The following is a 21,445-nucleotide window of genomic DNA, read 5'->3' on the forward strand; positions in this document are numbered from 1 at the left end:
AGTGCCGGGAACGCAATGACTATCATGTATCATCATAGCTTTCATCATAGTCATTGTGATTCCTAATCAAAATTTAATTTCTCCTCAGCCTAGTTTATTTGCTTGTTTTGAGATCTATACCTGTGGTCTGGATTTAAAAGTTTGAGAATGAAGTAATGATATTTTGTTATAAGTGTTTATTGTAAACGGCTTATATAATGATGGACCTCCAAGCTCAGTGCTCCAAGGAAGTTCCCCTTTTCCCTGGGGAAACAAACACCATAATTCTTCTCCCTTTGAACAAGTTGCCACAAGTCAGAAAATGCGTGCATGTGAGAGTTTGTATCTCTGAAGACCCAGTAGTTCAAAATTCCAACGGTATCAGTCCGTATCTGTTGTAGTATATCAGTACATTAGCAGAGGGCAGTTCTGGCCTCTGACAGCCACACACGCCACCTGTGGCTGTGGAAATGGGAAAAGCAGCCCCACATTTCAGCTATAATGTACCTGGTCAATTGTGAAATCTGACTTGAAGGGAGAGAAATTTCATTTTGACCCCATTTGGTAATGAGTACGAAGGGCAGCCTGGCCTCCAAAGAAAATGCCAAAGGGGGGTAGCTCAGAGAAAATTCAACCAACTTAGGCAGTGGAATAATGTTCTCTGAGTGCCAAGCAGGGCTTACTGCCGCCTACTGTAACAGTTTTTCAAAACAAGGACTTCTCCACTCCCACATAGTTTTGCTTCAAAAATGACTTTTCTTTCCATAAATGGTGTTCCTGTGTCAGAGAACCACGTGTGTAAAGAAACAAGGACAAAGGAGGAGGCATCTAAGCCACCAGGTCAACCATATTCACTCATTCACTTGCTCTTGACATAGTCATCCTGGCTTTATTAGGGAAACAAAAAATGATTAAGATGGTCTTTTATATGAATGAGCTTATGGGATGGTTAGGGAGACGAACAAACTAGAATCCAGTGTGATGATGTAACACTGTAGGCAGAGACAAGGTATCATGGAGATACAGAGGAAGAACTGTATATCTTATAGGAAACTATATAGCTTAAATGTTTATATTAGAAAGATGAAAGGTTTAAAATAAATGCTCTACGTTTCATCTTAAGAAGTTAGAAAATTAAACCCAAAGTAAGCAGAAGAAAGGAAGTAATAAAAATAAGAGCAGAGAGCAACAAAATATAAAATAATCAACAGAAAAAGAGAGAAAAGTTGGGTTTTTTAAAACATTAATAGAAGTAATAAAGAAGTAGCAAGACTGATCAAAAATAATGAGACAAAGCACAAATTACCAATATCAGGAACAAAAGAAGGGGTAACACTGCATATTTTGCAGAAATTAAAAAGATGGTAAGCAATATCATATCAATGAATACCACAACATAGATGAAATTAACCAATTTTGAGACAAACAACTTACCAGGAACGACCTAAGAAGAAACAGAGAATCAGAGCAGCCCTATACCTACTAAGGCAGTGATTATCCAAGTGTGGTTCCTCAGTCTAGCAGCATCAGCAGCACCTGGGAACGTTCTGAAATGTAAATCCTCAGGCCCCACCCCAGGTTTACAGAATCAGAATTGAGTGAGTTTCAGCAAGTGTGTTTTAACAAACCTTCCTCATGTTTCTGATATCATTGGAGAACTGTATGAATATGTTCTTCCCACAAGAAGTCCAGGCCCAGATGGTTTCACTGATGAATTCTATCAAACATATAAAAATGAAATATAAGAAAGTTGATAACAGGGTCCTGGGATGGAGCCCAGTGTTGGGCTTCCCGCTGAGCTGGGAATCTGTCCCTTTGCCCCTCCTCCCTCTCGTGCTCTCCCTCGTCCTCTCTCTCTCTCTCAAATAAATGAAAAATAAAATCTTTAAAAAAAAATAAAGTTGATAATAGTGGTTACCTGGAAACAGAACAGGGTTAAACAATGATTAAAAGAGACTTTGGCTTTATCTGTAATCTTTTGATTTTTTTACAATGAGAACATATTCACAAATTATTTAGATAATTAAAATAAATAAAAATATCTAAAACAGAAAAAAGACCAGCCTTATAAAAACTGAGAAAAAAGAGGACAGAACACTTTCCATCATTACTTTTAATCTCTACTCTCTTACAGAGATGGAGGAGATTCTTTTTATCTGCCTGTGATTTTTATTTTGAAGTGGTGCTTGGTTTCTTTGGGATGAGCCATTCTGATAGGCAAGTGGTCCACAGGGTCCAGATGGCCACAGTACAGGCCTTCAAGTAAAGAAAAATCTTTATTAATCGTCTCCTTCCCTTTGCTTGCAGCCCTTAGAGAAGTGATTACCTACTTCTCTGTGCAGCAGCTAAGTACTTACTACTCATGGCACATCCTCTAGGAGACCCACAGCACAGGGATCCCGCCCTACCCTTACATACCAAAACCCACTCAAGCCAGAGCAGAGACTGAGACTCAGATAACAGAAGCTATTAAAATCAAGTATCTGCTCGTGTTACTCCTTCTAAATAAATACTCATAAAAACTTTCCAAATCTGGCTATTTTCTCTTATTCATCCTTAAATCTCAGCTCAGGAGTCATGTGCAATAAGATTTTCTGAGCCCCCAAACTAAGCAGAGCACTGCTCCACTATGCCTCTGCACCTCTATCAAAAATGTTATATTGAAATAACCTGCCTGGGTCCCTATCTCTCTCCCATTATGTCATTAGCTCCTTGAGGGTAGAAACCACATCTCACTCTTTTTATTTTTATTTTTTAATATCTTGCAGTGCATGACCATCACATAGTTTATACTCAGTAAGTATGCAGTAAAGTGAAGAGTCTAAGAATGAAGTCGGACAAGCCAAATTCTACACCTACAAATAAAACATACTAATTTTATTTTACTCAATACTTTTGGCAGAACTCATTTTTATCTTTTTTTTATTTTTATTTATTTTAGAGAGAGAGAGAGATAATGGCAGGGGAGGGACAGAGGGAGATGGAGAGAGAGAATCTCAAGCAGACTGAGCGAGGAGACCCATGCAGAGCTTGATCGCATGACCCTGAGATCATGACCTGAGCTGAAATCAAGAGTCAGACGCTTAACCGACTGAGCCATCCAGGCGCCCCAGCAGAACTCATTTTTAAAACTAAATACTTTTAATTTGCTCTTTGCTCAACCTCTGAGTAGTATTATTAATGCAAACCATGTGGACTAGCTCTCATTTTGCAACTTGACTTCCCCTTTTAAATCTCTGGAAGGGATGGTAGGTCCCTGTCCCGTGACATGTACATGGCAGGACATGTTAAAAGATAAATTCAGGGATCAAGAGAATAGCAGTGAGCAGGTAACACCTAGAATCTTTGACTAAATAGTTGGATTCCTTCTTTTAGGCTCTTTCTAGAGACCTATACTTTATCTTCACAACTCTATGAATCAGCCCGAAGCACAAGGCAGATTCTCCCACCTCTGCCCATAATTTGCTGGCACCGGTCCAACTACTCCTCTGACTAATGAGATCCTGAAGAATTAATGTCCTGTACAAGCAGAATAAGTCCTTGAGGGAGGCCAAGTATTTCAGAGAGTTTGCAAGGTCTCATTCTTTATTATGAGGAAAAGTGGCATTCTATAGCCATTAATTTTTATAGGGAGGGAGGGCATTATATTAGCAGTTAAAATTTATTAATCACTTACTATATACCTAGAACTGGGTCATACACCATACATACATTGTCTCATTTAATCCTTATCAACAACCTTAACAGTTAGGAACTATTAGTAGCCCATACCTTGAGAATATGCATGCTTATCAGGCTGAAATATCACAAAATTAAGGAGGGGTGGAAATGAGATTTACATTTAGGCCTCTCAGACCCCAAAAGCCATGTTCTGAGTGTCAATGCTTTGTTGCCTTGTTAATAGACTTCTGGTATAATAATGCCCCTCGAGTATCCCACACGAACCAAAGGCAGAAGTCACTGATATCAAGGAGGGGAATCATCCACGCCACCAATCTAAAGATCAAAAGTACCCTTTAAATACAATTCATTTTCCACACGACAGACTAATTTAAGGAACATTTCCTTCTATTCAAAATAATGATGCTAAATGGGAAGCTATTTAAACTATACAATGGCTTCATCAGCACCTTATCTGTCAAATCCCCAAATCATGCTCCTGGAACACATCTCTCAATACAGAGAAGTCAGCAGGGGAAAAAAGCAGATGTAAATCAAACAGGTGGAAGTATGAAGTTAGTGTGATCTAATGAGCATAGGCCACAGTCTTAATAAATAGCTGTATGCATGGGCCACCACCAACACCATCACCGCCACCTCACCATCACCATCATCGTCACCATCACTGATATTGTTATTCAGTACCTTTGTTCCCATCCTGGAGCAGCACTGTGATCCCTGAGCGAATAAGGCTTCTGTTTGCCCATCTAACAGGTACTCTTTGCCTTACCAAAAGGGTTCATTTTCCTTTTCTCTCTCTCTTATTTTTTTAAGATTTATTTATTTATTTGGGAAAGAGAGAGAGAGCATGGGAGAGGGGGTGGCAGAGGATGAAGGAGAGAGAGAATCACAAGCAAGACACCCCACTCAGCTCAGAGCCCAACACAGGGCTCGATCTCATGACCCTGAGATCAAGACCTGAGTCAAAACCAGGAGTCAGACGCTTAACCCACTAAGCCACCCAGGCACCCCATCTATCTTTTTCTCTTGATAATGGGTCATGAGTGAACAGTGATGACTAATAAATATATTTCTACTGTTATTATTTCTAACAACACAGGACATGAGAATTAGTATAATTACTGCAAAGTCACGGCAAAATTACTTGGAATTATCAACTTGGCATACCGGCAAAGAATGATCATGTACCTCACAGTCCATATTGCACACATCAGGCTCTTTTCTCAAGCTATTTAATTGTTGTGCTAACTCTAAGAAACTCCTGATTATGATCTAAAAGATAAAACGCATCTTAAAGATTAAGGAACTGATAACAGGAAAGTCATCCTGTAAGTCCTCCGTTTGCATTTATACCAGAGGGCCACAAGACAACCAGGACGAGCCCAGCTCTTGTGGCACAGTACTGCCATGCACAAACTCAACAGCTGAAAGGAGCTTGCCCTGTGATTCCAGGTAGAGCCATGTTTTCAGACCTACCGTACTGGAGACTGGACTTGTATTGACCTCAAGGGACATTTTTGTGGTCTGGTGTATAAGTAGGAATCCATTCCAATTTGTATGGGGGCTTACTTTGTAGCTACTAGTTTTCATTGAATTACTGATAATGCATGTAACAGATGGGACTTCATTTCTCAGTAAATTTGTTTTGCTTTATTGCCTCCTATGTAACAATATGCAACGATATCAAAGTGTTTCTTTTAAAATCTGTGACTTTATGCTTTTTCAGGGCTAATAGAATATAATAGCATGCAGAGTTTATGATTTCTGATTTATTTCAGAGTATACTGTATTTACATAAATCCTATTATCTCCTCAAAACAATTTCAAAATCTCTTCCCATGCATGATTTAAAGTACTTCAAAATGTTTTCCTTATAAAACTTAAATGCATCTAATATACTATAAAATCTTTTATGTCAACTACATAAACTATGAAACAGAATTCATAAATGTGCTACATAAACAATGAACCATAGGTCAAAATTGTTAACATTAATAATAATAGCTAAAATACTCTATGTTTACAAAAAGCCAGGAAGTACACTTAATGCTTTCAATCTTTATCTCATTTAACCCTGACAACAACCCTATAGCTAAGTACTATTAATATTCCCTTTGTACAGATGAAGAAAGTAAGGGTTAAGAAAAGTAAAGTTAAGAGCAAGGTTTCTCAACGTTGATACCACTCACATCTTGGACTAGATAATTCTTTGTTATGGTGGAGATGTTCTGTGCACTGTAGGATGTTTAACAGCATCCTTGGCCTCTATCTACAAGATGCCAGCAGAATACCCCACTCTCAGATGTGACAACCAAAAATATCTCCAGACATCGCCAAATAGCCTCTGAAGGGGAAATCACTACCACTTGAGAACCCCTAGCTTAGGGACATTAAGCAATTAAGGTCATACACAGGAAACAGTAAAGCAGGGGTTAGAAGCCAGGCATGCTGATTCTAGAATGCATGTTATCAACCGGTAAAATACAATACTATTCATTCTGTCATAGGTTAAAGAACACACATTTTCCCTCAAAACTGAAAACTGAAATATGAAGATGAACTATCCTTCCTGTGGAAAGATCGTCCATGACACCACACCAGACTGGGCCATTTCAAACTTTTTTCCTAATTAAGGACCATGTTCTAATGGCTATTGACTTTGCACGGCTTGCTCCCCTGCCCTACCTACCCCAACCTTTTTTCTGTTCTATGTGCCCCAAAAGACAGTCACCAATCACTATTAATGCTGATTCCATCCTTCAGTAAGTAAGACACAGTCTCTGCCCTCACAGAGCTCCTATAAAAGCAGGGCCTATCTTCTTCCTACTTCCTGCTTCCTTAGATGGGCCTGCACTCAAAGTGCAAGCTCTCTGCACAGTGGCCATAGAATTCTGATTCCTCTGTGAGGGATCTCCCAAGCACTCAAGTGACTGAGCACTATCCATGTGCCATATTGTGCCATGTGCCAAAGATTTCCAAAGGTTTCATATATCCCATTTAATTCCGAACTCCCAAGAATTCTAGGAAGCAAGTATTATTATTTCCAAGTATAATATTGGCCAAGAAGAAATAGGTTCAGGTAAGTAGCGGCACCTACCCAAACATTACAAAAGTTTCATGCCAGGACTTGGATTTCATGGATAAACGAAGACTACAGACATGCCTCTTCCAAAAGAATGTTCTCAGCTTTATCTACTCCCTCCAGCTTGCTTACAATGTTTCCTTCAGGTCCCCTCTCCCTGACATCCCAAAATTATGGGAATAAACACCCTAGCATGAGCCCACTCATGGAGAGACAAAGGGAAAAATTCAGGCAGTGACCTCATGAACTTTGAAAACGTATTATCTTATTAAATCAGAGGATACAAAAATACAGAGTAAGTTTTCTTTTATCTGCTTCTCTTTTCATTATTTACTTTTTATGCATAAAAAGTTACATATTCATGTGTGGCTGATTATATTGCTTCAAAGTACTTTATGTCGTTGTACTAAAACAGATGATTTTGAAAAAAAGACCTGGTGGTAGAGGTGAATGTCCCCCACTTCAATCACATTATTTAAATAGAGCTTGTTGGGTTGTTGTTGTTGTTGTTGTTGTTTTTAAGATTTCATTAAACCTGAGAGCTTTTTAAAGATTTCATTTAACTTTCCTGAGAGCTTCAACTTTCCTGAGAGCTTCAGTGAGCTTCACCCATTGAAGCCAAATACGAAAATTTTCAAACGTAAAATATCCCGATGAAAAAAAGAACAATGGGCGGAGTGGGGAAATGAACTGCAAAAGGCGTTTCTTTCTTTCTTTTTTTTTTTTAAAGATTTTATTTATTTTACAGAGAGAGAGAGCACAAGCAGGGGGATCGGCAAGTGGAGGGAGAGGGAGAAGCAGGCTTCCCGCTGAGCAAGGAACCTGACGTGGGGCTCAATCCCAGGACCCTGGGATCATGACCCGAGCCAAAGGCAGATGCTTAACCATCTGAAAAGGCGTTTCTTTCTGACCCTTTGATTTTATTCAGCTTTAAGCTATCTTCCTTCAGGAGATTGGGGGTGCGCGTGAGAGAGTTCCACAGCTGTAAAAAATTATGAAACTACTTGAATAGAAAGATCTCAAGAAGCTTCTGGTATCCCAAAGTCCTGCCTGTAAACCCTAGCCCAATCACTTCTCTACTTTGTGACCTCAGTCAGGTTACCTATTTTCCCTGGAGTTCCTCATTTGTAAAACAGGATCATTGTGAAGATTAAATAAGATAATGCCTGTGAAGCACCTGGTACACAGTAGGTACACAATAAATTTAACCAATAGGGTACTCTTTAGACATATCTATGTTTTTGCCAAAGTCTGTGTTTTGGCAATTGTCCTTTTAATGTTTTTCTCATGATTAGTTCACATTATTTAGGTGAAATTAGAAATATCTAAACCAAGGGTGATCTGGTTGGTGGCCAGAGAACCATCACTATGGGGCCGGTCTATGTTACCTGCTCAGTGACCTCCACGCTCATCCACAATGCTGCTCTTCTTCCATGATTTATTATAAGTTGTAGAGTGCTTGCCATCATGGCAAAGGTTGTTTGGTGGTCTAGGCTTTGCTTCTGGAGGGACCTCAGTAATTAGAATCACAGAATAGTCATTTTTGAGCCAAAAGGAACCAGAGAAATCCTCACATTCAACCTCAATCTCTTCACAGATGAGGACACTGAGACCACACAGGAGTAATTTGGCAAAGCTTAACTAGGGAAAGAACTGAAATCTGATTCTTAATTTTTTATCTACGCCAGTGGTTCTTAACCAGAGGTGATTCTGCCCCCCAGGAGACATTTTTGGTCACCATAAGTTGGGGATGGGGGATTGTCACTGGCATTTAGTGAGTAGAGGCCAGGAATATTACTAAACATTCTATGGTGCACAGGATATCCTCACAATGGAAATATCAATAGGGTCAAGCTTAAGAAACTCTGATCTATACTGTTGGATCCAGTGTCTCCAGAGACTCCAAAAGCTGCCTCTTAGGCTGCTGCTGCTGGGTGTTGGACTTGGCCCCAATTTGGAAGTCTTCACCAATGACTGAATCAATCAAGTCAATTCTGCCTCTTTAGTATTGAAGGCCACTGGGATTTGGAAGGATTAGAGACTTGCCTACCCAGGCAATTTAAAGTCTGGGCTTAACTTTTGAGGCTTAGCGATATGTCCAGCATGAGTGCTACTGAAGTCTTAAAGTCATACTTAAGTCTTATTAGACAATGTAAGAAAATGATTCTCAAAACCATTTTGGCAAAATACCACAGAACAGCCAAATGACACACACCACAGTTATCAAATACTGAGAATAATGCACTGCAAACAAATCTATTTGCCATTGCACTAAACGTCTCTAGAATTAATGGTTTAAATAGAGGAAAGATAAAGATTGAAGCATTGGTAATAGAGCAAAAATACTCTCAGAGTTTCCACCCAAAGCTAAATTTCCACATTGACAGAACTCATATAGAAGGGAAAAGCAGAGTCAATGATCCAAGCAATTACACACTTTCTGGTTCTTGATCATGCATGCCATCTGGCTTGCTGACCTCATAGCACTCCACCCTGGCCAGTGTGAGGACCAAACGAGAGTCTGGATGTGGGAGTATGTAGTGATCTACAAAGCCATTTATAAGTATGAGTCATTTATCAATCTGAAGTTACTTACCCACAATTCCACTTGGTAATTCTGAATTTAGTTCTGACCCAGGATAAAAAATATTTGGAGGATCCCAATCTAATTCACTCATAAATTCAACCCACACTTAACAAATACCAATCATGTCCAATGCACCATGCTTTCGGGGAGCATATTCCCTACTCAACAAAATCACACTGGTGCCAAGAAGAATGACATGCACCCAGCTATTTCTTGCACATGGAAATTAGAGCAGCAGTAACTGGGAGAGCAAGATCTCTTTTAGGTGGAAAGATCTAAGAAGCTCCATGGAAAGAAATGACATTTAAATCGGGTCTCCAAGAAAATATGGGCTTTCGACATTTAAAATACTAGAAAGGTTATGAATGAAGAAAGAATGATAGAAAACACGAGGCAAATATGGCAGTCAGTGAGGAGTTCAGCTTGACTGGAACTTGGGCCGAACAGAAGGGAGTAACAGAGACAAAGCAGGAAGGTGAGGTGGAGGCAGTTGTCGACATCCTTAAAATCCTAAACAAGACAGCCTTTATTAGCCAAAGGAAGCTAATGGAGGTGTGTCATTGTTGTTGATAAGGAACATGAGAGACACTTTGGGAAGAGTAATCAGACATGGCTGTGCAGAATGAGATGAAGAAACCAGAGGAAAGAGAGTTGCTAGGAAAAGTCATTCAATACTCTTTAAGAGATGGGTAATGAGACTGGAGCAAGATCATGAGAATGAAAATAGTGAGAAGGAAAAGCCCACAACCTGTCAGAGAGCTGTTTATCATATGGGAAGGGGAAGAACCAAAAGTTAAAGTTGAAGAAACACAACCCGAAGCTCGAATGAAGCGACTCAGAAGTGTTACTCCTGGGCGAGTGGGAGAATGGTAGTAATCGTCAGACACGAAGATGGAAGAGAAATGAAGACTGAATTGTGCCTAGGTGATCCTCTTGACTCAGAAAACGGCAGCTCAATGACAAGGTCATTACCGCTCCTTGTATCTAGATATACCACTCAGACTCAGTGCCTGAGCTACTTACTGTGTCTCAGCGCCCTCTCTCCCCACACCTAGCTCCTAACTCCTGCTTCGTCACCTCTCCAGTTCCAGATCCCAGCACCTTTGCTCCCCAGCCTCCTGCTGATATATTAGGAGGGTGACTGAGCGAGTAAGAGTCACTGAATGAGTGAGTGATATTTGTCTGATACTCTGACCTCTGACCAAACTATCTATGTAGATACTCTATGACCACCCTCTCTCCCACAGTTGTGTTTCACCTGAAATTACAGTACCCATAGGCCATTTTCCATGTTAACTGCATTGGGTATTATCCTCTGTGGATAAGTCTCAGTGTCCATCTGTGATCTGTGCTCTAACCAAACCACTTTGCTGCTCTGTCTGGTGCACCTTGACCTGCCACCATTCACTGTAAAGTCACTTTGATTCAGCTGGAAATCTTGGAATGTAAGTTGGACATATTCTCACAGCAGATGCACATGTCCTTACTACTTTGAGAATTTAATAGTCATCACAAATACAGGAAAATATTTTTCAAAAGACTTTATCTCTTAGAAGGTTCCCTTGTCTCTGATTTCACCACTAATACTTAGGCTCTAAATATCAATGCTACTAAGTAAGTAGTAGTATGCAAAATTGGTCACTCATAAGTATGCGAAACTATGTGCCTTGATTTATCCTATATGCCCTTCAACTTTCCCCAAAAGTTATTTGATTGTCATTTTTCACTGAAAAAGAGACAACAGTCCACTGATTGTATGTCTGTGATGCTAAAAGAGCTTCAGAATTCACCAATGAGTCTTACTATGTCCCAGAATGAGAAAGGGGCACACCTCAGAAGATGCACTTGCTCATACAAGGCTACAGTTGCTTAGAAAGCAGCCTTCCCAGAGCCCTTCCCAGCCCACCGCCCCGCCCCGCCCCCACGACAATCTATCATTAACAGCAAAGGTGGTGGTTCTGCTGATGACTCATTAAGCATGCTGATTCGTGACAGCATAGGCAGACCTGACTAAGGGAATCATTCGCTGGATTTAATCAATTACCGGGCTCATCAAATGTGATTACTAAGCCACATAAAAATCCAAGTGAAAGAAGGCATTAGACACTTGGAGGAAAAAATAACTCCTTGTTTTGCCTGGCAACAGATAGAGGCCTCTCTCTTATGTACATGTGTGATATCCACTTGACTGATTATCTCCACACGTTTTTATCCTGGGCTGTCTTCCTCCCAATGTTCAGAATATTTTTGAGACGTTTGCCCTTTTGAGAGAAAGCCTAAAGAATCAGCAAAACACACAGTTTTAAGATAACTGAAAACATGGAGAAAACAGAGAGAAACAGTTCTCAGCTATCCTAGTAAACTTTAATATGCCCATACTTTCAAGCACCGTGAAAAAGAAGCAACACCATAGGCTCTCTTTGTGATCTAGTGAAAGAACAGTATACAATAATGTAAATATCTTCCCAAAGAACCCAACTGTTCCCAATGACCTTCAATACTTAGATCTATTATAGCACTTAACCACATTCTAATTCTTCTGTTCTTCACATGTATCTTAACTACAGAACCATGTACCTCTTCACAATTCACAGGCAATGTCTTGTACAGTTGACCCTTGAACAACACAAGTTTGAACTGCACACATCCACTTACACACAGATCTTTTTTTTAGTTAAATACAGTACAGTACTATAAATGTATTTTCCCTTCTTTATGACTTTCTTAATAACACTTTCTTTTCTCTCAGTTTATTGTAAGAATACAGCATATAATATATATAACATACAAAGTATGTGTGAATTGACTATGTTATTGGTGAGGCTTGCAGTCAATAGTATAAGTTATTAATAGTTAAGTTTTTGGGGAGTCAAAACTTATACCGATGTGACTATCAATCTAATTTGATTATCAAAAAGTTATTTGGCCACAGAAATGTCTAGATTCATAAAATGAGTAAATCAGATCTAGTCAGAACCAGAACTTCTTACACTATCTAAACAGAGTTAAGATTTGACAATCAACAAATAAGCAACCAACCAACCAAGCTAGAATTAATAACTGATCAATCAAAAACCTTTATTCTAATGAAGTTTTCACTGTCTGATGTGGCTTAAAACCTCAACCCCTGACCATTCTGACCTGAGTATTTCCACAGCCCAGACATGAAAACTGGACACGTGTATGCAGAGGTCCCTGACGTTTGTGGATAAGTCATTATTTGTACCTCTGCCTCTGATTATGCTGACCAATCACAGCATTTCCAGGCACACTAAAATAGAGGTGTGAGTGTGCGTATGTGTGTGGGTGTGTTGGAAACACTTCTAACATAGATTCAGCTTATAACACCATCTCTGATATCCATTCCTTTCTTTAGTGGCAGCCCAGAAGTATTAGAGTATTTCTAGGTATTTGTGACTATTTTGTACATGATCTGGTATTCTTTCTCAAAGATATAAACTTCTCAGAGCCAGACCTGATAACTTGAAGCTACAGCTATAGTAAAAAAAAAAAAAAAAAAAAAAAAACCCGATGAGAATTTTAGGGGGAAGCAGTTCTCCTGGGTAATCCTCTCTAACTGTCAAAGTACCATGTCACCACTTCAACAAATCTCTTGGAATGACTGGCCTTCATGGATAAGACTCAGTTACAAGGCAAAAGGATGGCTCCCTTTAATTGTGCTGATTTAAAGCCTAATCTAATAAGGGCTTCTGTGCAGGGAAAAGCTTATCTTCTACTTACTGGTGCCCTTGCTAACCCAGTAAAGAGTTTTTAACATCATTCTTTTGGTTGAAATTCTGGTCTTGGAAGAAATGAGTACATTTCCCTTAATATAAACAGGGAGATTCAGAAGAAACACTATCATAACATACTCTTGGGCTACTGAGATCTGCCTAGTACTTGATAAAATATTTAAAGAAAGATACCTGCCTCACCTGAGCTGTAGTAGCATGAGGATGACTTTGAAAGCCAGAGGACTTTTTTTTTCTTTAACATGGCTTTGAAAGGTGAGTAAATACGTAAGTGAAATGAAATGAAGCCTAGCACAAGAAGTTTAAACAAAGGTAGATTATTTTTGTATCCTGGGCTTTCTTCCTCCTAATGCCCAAAGCAAACCTTTGAGATCTAAAGCTTTTTAATATAACATTTAGTTTTCCTACACGACGCCACCAACTTTATCTAATTATTAACTGAAGCCGAATAACTACACTTAGCATTCCAAACAACCCATTGAGGCCACACTAGTATGTTTACCCCTAACATGAAAAAGGAATCACAGCTCCCCCCCAGTCCAAATTAATCACCAAATAGGCAAGCATATATTCAAACAGACCAGCAACTGACAGAGATATCAAGACATATTTAAAAGTGTCTACCATTCATCAAATGAGGTATCCACTTAATTCAAATTTATAGATCCCTGGAAAAGTTCTCAAGAAAGATCATTCTGAAAAAGGCTATAGGTTTGGTAAATGAAGAAGGTCCCAACTTCTTTAACACCCTTCCAGCAAGAGCTATAATCTATGTTCCCTTCTCTTGAATCTGAGTGGGTTCTCTAATACCTTCACCAATAAAACACAGCAGAAGTGACACTGCCCCAGTTTCTGCGCCCAGGCTTAATGAAGAGACCAGCATCTTCCACTTCTTGTGTGTTGGAACGCATGGCCTAGGAAAACAACGAAGAGTGCAACTACTCTGAGACCACCATGCAGGAAGAAGCCCAAGCTCCATGCTGGAGGATGAAAGCCATGTGCAAAGAGAGAAAGGAACAAAGCGCATCAAGTCTCCTCACATGTGAGTGAAGAGGCAATCTTGGAAGTGGACCCTCCATCTCCAGTAGCCACAGCCCACTCCAGCTGCGTCAGGTTCAAACCACTCAGCCAAGTTCTTCCTGAATTCCTGAACCATAACGCTGTGGGCAGAATAAAATGGGTGTTTCAAGCCGGAAGTTTAGGGATGGTTTGTGATCAATGGGAGATTAGTAGACATGGATCTATTTTATATGAAAGTATGTATGTAATTAAAAATAGAAGGGCTCAAACCAACCCTCTATTAATTTGCACTTTACATGACTTCAGTGAAGCTGGTGCAAGACAGTCTGTTTTTTTTTATTACATCGACATAATAAAAATGCGACAGCATTCATGTAAGATATGCTAAAATATGCTTTCAAAAATAATTGACATAGTCATTTGAAACTTGACAGGTTTGAGCCGCTCTCTTGTAAAACTCCCTCTAACCTATTTATCTCCTTTTAGATAAAATTGAAGCAACTTTGAAATATTTCATACCCCAGGTTAACTACATGTAAAAATGATAAATTACCTTTTACTACTGAAGACTATTATGCCCTCTAATCTGAGTGATTAATTTACATCCTGTTCAGTGGTTCACATGCAATTACTACCATGAACCCAATGAACCTGAACAAGACAGAATTATTTAGCCATCTGTATAAACTCACTATATTTAGAAAAGTATAGCAATCACTAGGAAGCCCTAAGGCTTGATTCATCTTCTCTCAATGATGCGTGCAACTCTACACGGCGTATCAAACTGTAACAGCGCTACTGCGGATTATTGGCTTTATTTGGAAGCCACAGGACAGGGCTGGACTCTCTGCCATGAGATCATGCTCATTCGAAAAGGGAGGATTAAAGTGGTCATCTGCCTGAAAGTACCATTGCTGAAACCAACTGGCAGATGTTAATTGCATTGGTGATTTTTTTTCTCTGAATATAATCTGTTTAATGTCATAATACCAAAATCAAATACAATCAATGAAAAGCAGACACTAGCCTTTTAGACTCAACTGTGGACTTCTAATGCTTGGCAAACAAAAGACCTGAGCAACTCTTTTTCTTTGGAATGTGCTTTCCAAACTCTTCTCAATGAAATGAAGTAATGGAGGATGATAAAAGATGTTTTTCTACTTTAAATTACCTTTTCCATGGCTAGATTAAAAAAAAAAAAGACAATTAATGCCCTTAAAGGAATTTATACCTATGCTTTGAGCTCAACAGCATTTTGTCAGAGAATCAGGCAAATAGGAATTGCAGGCAAAAGAGAATTCAAACACTAAAAGTGTATTTGAAGATGCTTTTGTGCTCCCATCCATAAACCTCCAGCACCCTCCAGCCCAGGCTCTCTCTGGTCGAGGCTTTAGTAAAATCACTAGGCAGATCTATAGTTAACAGGCCTTTTCATCCACCAGATCCACTCTCACGGGAAAGTATACACTCGCGGTACCACACTAAATGTCTGCAATCAATTTTTAATTACAGTAGCAGTAGTGATCCAAAGATGAAGCGGGCACCTTGCAGAGAAGGAACCAAGAGACTGTTCATTCCACTGAACGTCCAGCATGAGCCAGGCTTGCAAAGAGTTGTGCCACAAATGACTCAACCAACCAGCTCCCCTTTCTCAGAAAGACACTCTTACCTCTGGGATGTTTTCTTATATTTCCTCCTGTAGGAAAAGAAGCATAAACACACATCAGAAAAAAATTTGTGGCAGGCAGTGAGTTAGAAAAGATAACTTCAGCAGAGACAGGCATGCAGGGGAGAACTTTGTGGTAGGTTCTTTCTGTGAGGCTTATGGGTTTCAGAGCCCAGCTAAAAGTTTTGGATTATTGCGTTGTACTGTGGTCAGATGCATATAACCAGTCTTAACACTTACAAATAGCATCCCAAGAGCTCACTGGCTCTGCCCTCCTATGTTCATTCTTCCCCTTTGAGGGTACTATAGTATCTGGGTTGAGGTCAGGCTTTAAAGACCACAAGACCCAGGTGCAAATCCCAGCCCTTCCATTTATTAGGTTCATGGGGTTGGTGACGAATAACTGGGCAGGGTCCTGTAAAGCATTTCTTTTGTCTGGCACATATTAAATGGCCAATAACTATTAGCTATTTGTATTGTCACTGTTATTACTATTACCTCCACCATGATAGCACTGAAGTGCCTCTAAGGATGTGCCTTCTACAGTGAAAATGAGTAATCATGTAGCTAAGCCCTAAGATCAGACACAAGCTCTTCAGAGAAGGAAGAAGGGAGGAAAGGGACAATGAGAAAGTCTAGAAGAAAAAGTAGTGCGAGCAGCAGTAGAAGCTTGCTAATGGCTCAGCTGTGGGCTAGTCTCCTAGAAGAAAATACCCCAGGAGCAGAAGTGGCTGGAGTTCTAGTCCACTTCTGCTATTTAGACTTGGGCAAATCTACTGGGCAAAGGGCTTCCTAATCTATCAAATGGAGATAATATCTGCCCTGGCTATCTCACTCAGGTCATAGTGGCATTCAAGGGGAAAGTGGCCATCAAGTTTATTATCCTAGTATCTTAATGGTTTTTATGTGTGTGTCAATTTTTGCAGACTCGGAAGTCTCTCAAAAGAGTCTGAACAGCCTCTTTACTGGAGGGGATTCAAGGAAAGAAAGTGCTGGGAGAGGAAAAGGCATCCTTCAGGAAGTGCAATGCTTCCCAGTTGTCCTTAGTTCCACACCTGCATTCCCATTACAGTCACGGCACCTAGGAAGCCAAGCCACTAATTTGCTCATAGAGCTATATGTCACACATTTTTTAAAAAGGGCACAGATTTTCAAATTCAGAATCACTATGATCTGTTACATCTCTCTTCAAATGAACATATGCATGGTGGTGGTGGGTGTTAAGTGAAGAAAGCAGCATGCAACGTAAAGCCTACAGGGTGATCTTGCCTAATGTACCAAATATTTATCTGAAAGGAAACACCAAAATGATAACCATGACCCCCGGGGGGGGGTGGATTAATGGATCACTGCTTTTATATTTACTATTTTTACTATTATTTTACACGTATATGTAATCACACATATAGATATATACATATGACTGTATGAATATATAAAGATATTCATATGTTTGGATTATACCATATATAAAGAGAAGAAGGTCAACTGACAGAGTGGGTTAAGGCTTGGGCTTTAGAACAAACTATCTGTGTTCCAGTCTTGGCTCTGGGACTTAGCTCTATAGTATGAGACCAGTTACTCAACCCCTCTGAGCCTCGGTTTCTTCGTCCATAAAGTGGGAATAATCAGAGAACCTCTCTCAAGACCTTATGGTAAGAAATAAATGAGATAACCCACACGAATGTCAGTTCCACAAAGGCAGATTCTCAGTGTGGTTCCCCACGGTAACCTAGTGCCTAAGACAGTGCCTCGTGCCCCCTCTAAAAGCTGTGCCTGGACCGCATCAGCAGGAACAGATCACTCTTCAGGCAGTAGCCAGGGGCAGAGGTTTCATCTACAGGCACAGAGCACAGTGAGTTATGGATGTGGCCTGTGCCCTTGGCCCTTGTTAGGGCTGCTGTCTACTAAACTGGGCTAAGGAGTCTCTTAAGGCAAGATCAAAAAATAACCCATTAGGAGTGTACAAAGACCAAAGAGAAGGGGGCAAACAGGCCAGATGGATGCCCCTGGCTTCGAACCAGAAGCCCAACTAATTCTATCAGCAGAGGGTACCTTCAAAGGCCAGAAGAAGACAACCTTTGTCGCTGGCTTCCACAGACTTCCCCAGCATTTGCCAAGAACCATACAAAGCCACTGCTGGGAGCACTGAGATAATCAAAGATGGACAAAAATAAGAAGAGCTTCCATTTTCAGCACCTACTAACAAGCATTTCACATATATCGGTAATCCTCATAATAACACTATTAAAATTCACTCTCTGAAAGAACCTGAATTCTAAAAATGGAGGTTAAAATATGTACCTAAAAAGTGTTATTGTATAATAACAACCAATATAAGGGGGGTGGCTCAGAAAGTTTTGTGAAAGAGGTAGTCCTGAATGATGGCTGGGATTTCAGAAAGAGAAATACATACGTATAGGGCAAGCAGGTAAGAAGGGCATGTCTAATGGCCTCAAACCAGCCTAGCCCAGCCACGTATGTAAGGAGATAGCAGGCAATAAGGCTAAAAAGTACTGAGAACAAAGTTAAGAAAAGTAATATCATTTATACTTTAAGAAAAAATGATAGCTGGGAGAAAGGGTCACCTCTTGCATTACCTTGTCTCATTGCCGATTATATGGAAAGACAATAGGGCTCTGGGATGTGACAGACCTGGTTCAAAACCCAACTGCCCCCCACCACGCCCAGCTGTGAGACCTCAGGCATGCTCTATGCTAAATCAAGCTTTAGTACCCACATCTGTAAAATAGAAGGAATGATATCAGAGGACACAGTGTTTTGAATTTGCCAGGTACATGCATGTGACATAGGCATTCTGAAAATGCAGGCATTCTAAAATCTAAAATTTTACCCTTTACCCCTTATTTTGAACTTCTTGAGGCCAGTGGTCCTGTCATATGGATCTGTGTATCTACTCCAAGGGCTTGCACATTAAATGGTACATGGGTGGCACACACTATGTCTGTCAGCAAAACAAATGAATCATCTGCAGCCGCCACTCACACCTATCAAAATACTGGCTGTGCATCTGGTAGACCCAAAGAAAGAGAGACCAAAACTCCGATTTTCAGTACAATCCACCTTCTTGACACTCACTCCCCACCTTCTTAGATGCATCCTTGGCCTCATAGTTCTAAAGTTCTCTCTTCCCATCTTGTCCCATTTAGACACAGATAGCTTCAGGACCAAGACACACCCAATCCAAACAAGGTTATCTTATACCGGAGCTGAAAGGTCAGCACTTAAAATACAAGAAAAAATATATTTCTAATATACTTCTACGGAAATTACCCTACTCAAGATCCAACTCACAGATGATTTGCACTGGGCAAGATCAGTGAGGACTGAATGAGCCCTACTTATCCCTCAGCTCTCAGCTGAGACATCACTCCCTCCTGAAAACCTTCTACGGTCTCCCAAACTGGATAGTGGCCCTTTCGTATGTCCCATGGGGGCCAGAGCTCACCCACAAGAGTGCACTTGTCACTCCAGATAGTTCCAATCCATTACACTGATGGCAATGATGGCTTGTCCGTTACCTGCTGGTGTTTCTCTCTTTCTTAACACAGTGATTGGCAAAGGCAGCTGATCAATATATTACTGGGGAATGAATGAGTGAATTTATCAAGAAGCTGATCAAAAAATGCTTGCTTTCTACTCATTTTCCTTCTGTTTAGCAATGATTTGCAATGAGCAGTGAGGACGCCTACCACAGCCATAGTTTTCTACACACAGGAGAAATGGCAATGGGAGGAGGCTGGAGGCCTCCAAGTTGTGGAGCATCTCCTCTGTTCCATGCCCGTTACACATATTATAAGTCACTTTGACACCTACGGACCCTAAGAGATCTACCTGACCTTACACTTGCTGGAAGTGAGGCTCAGAGAGGTCAAGTAACGTGCCGAAGGGTACAGAACCTGCAACTGGTTGAGAAAGAAAGCAAACTCTGAAGCCTTCAAAGAAAATCAAGAAAATTAGGCAAAGAAGTCACAGGATGCCAAGAGGGAACTTAGACACTAGACAAAAACAAACAAAACCAACAGCAATAAAATAAACTGGGTCCTTTCCTTCCAAACGCAGGAAATGAACTGGAAAAGAACCCAGTTTATTTCTGGCCTTTTGTTTTTAAGAACTTCGAAAGAATTTATTCCTGATTCATAACCTGAACGACAAAAGGAATGCTTTTAAAATGTTCTGTGTTGGTTTCTCAAACTTACTTCATATTTACAATTTTTTGAAACCTGTAACAACACATCACAAATCTCAAGATTCACAGAGCTGGGCTGAGCTGATGTAAAAAGTAGAGAATGACCAGGAGCTATTATGCTCTGGGATCTGGCATGGGAGATGGAGAGAGCAGGGCTTCACGCTCAGGCAGAAGGTGGGTCATCTCCACAAGGCCAGGCTAAGGAAACCGCATCCTTGAAGATCTAAAGCAGTGCTTTGCAAACTGCTTCCCAGAACAGGTTTGGCCCTTCTCACTCTTTGGAGAGGCATTACAGCAAAATGCTTAAGATCCCGTGCCTGAGCTCAAAGCCTCCTCCAACTTACTGTGTCCAATAAGCTATGTGACCTTAAGCAACTGATACCATGTTCCCAAACACCAGTCTCCTTATCTGTAAAAGCTGGGTAACAACAACACCCTCTTCACAAGGTGATGTGAGAATCAAGTGTAAGAACAATGAAAAGCCTTTAGCACAGTGCTGGGTACCCAGGAAGGGTTTGAGAGTCAGCTACTGTATTAATAACAGTACTGCATAAATAATAATGGCATTTTAATTCAATAGGTTTCCAAATTTTGTTTGAAAAAAAAGCCTTTCCTTAATAAGAGAAGTAAAGAAAAAAAGCTGCAGATTGCTTTCTAAAGGTAAAGAAAAAAAATTAAATACTTGCAATTCTCCTTATCTTGGAACATTTGAACCACAGAGAAAGCAGGCGCTATTCTGAGTCCTGCTAAGAGGAGGAGGAGCTGAAACCCTGTCCAGCTTTCCCCCCAAGGCCTGCAGGTTATAAACCCTGCCACCCACTCTCTCTGTGGTCCCAGTTAACCTAGCAGAATTATACACTTCCCTCTAATGTTGAAGTAGGGCCATTGCTGAGAAGGCAGGAGGAAAAAAAAGTAAAACTGGGTATTTATGAACTGGACACATAATAATCCTTAGAAATATCTAAAGTTGTCTTTTGATAAAGACTCTTTTTATCAACAATTCCCTAAAAACTGAAGCCCAGTGAGCTGCTTACACAAAATCCCTAAGCACCCTCCAGAAGTTGTAACTCAGTGCAGAGACATAATGCACTATAACCAGCATTGACTGACTCATATCCACTTACCTCTTAGGCAAATTAAAACATTCCTGGTCTTCACCGAAAATCCGGGTCTGTTTAAGTCTGGAATGTTTCTATGGAACCATGGATTGCACCAGAACTATCAAATGGTGTGTGTCTGTGCGTGTCTGTGTGTATGGGAAGTGAGGAGCTGGAAAATCTCCCCCAAAGGCTTCAGTCCATTTACATCCAGCTGATCACATTTGAAGAAGTGAATACTGAGACGGGAGCATCATCAAAGAGCAAAGAGCACTGACCAGCCCCCCATATTTAAAAAGGCTCCCCGAAGCTCTCCATAGCTGTGTCATCTAGCAGAGGCGCCTAGACCCTGAGCTTCATTTTACCTCTCC

At 40.4% G+C, this 21,445-nt stretch overlaps 1 protein-coding gene across 4 annotated transcripts in view; it reads right to left on the minus strand.

Annotated features, from left to right (window-relative positions):
- The window catches only part of PDE1C (phosphodiesterase 1C), a 625,988-nt gene that overhangs the window by 279,318 nt on the left and 325,225 nt on the right, over positions 1-21,445 (minus strand). Inside the window, exon 2 of one of the 4 annotated variants that reach the window (XM_088018712.1) lies at positions 15,771-15,797. The exons of the other annotated variants lie outside the window; for them this stretch is intronic. Within the exon in view, the coding sequence (XP_087874838.1) occupies positions 15,771-15,797 (27 nt within the window). The remainder of the gene's footprint in view (positions 1-15,770; positions 15,798-21,445) is intronic. 4 annotated transcript variants of the gene reach the window in all.

This window comes from Eumetopias jubatus, unplaced genomic scaffold, assembly GCF_037043125.1.
Source record: "Eumetopias jubatus isolate StellerSeaLion01/CBP00866 unplaced genomic scaffold, mEumJub1_p1.0 scaffold_14, whole genome shotgun sequence".
Taxonomy (NCBI): Eukaryota; Metazoa; Chordata; class Mammalia; order Carnivora; family Otariidae; genus Eumetopias; species Eumetopias jubatus.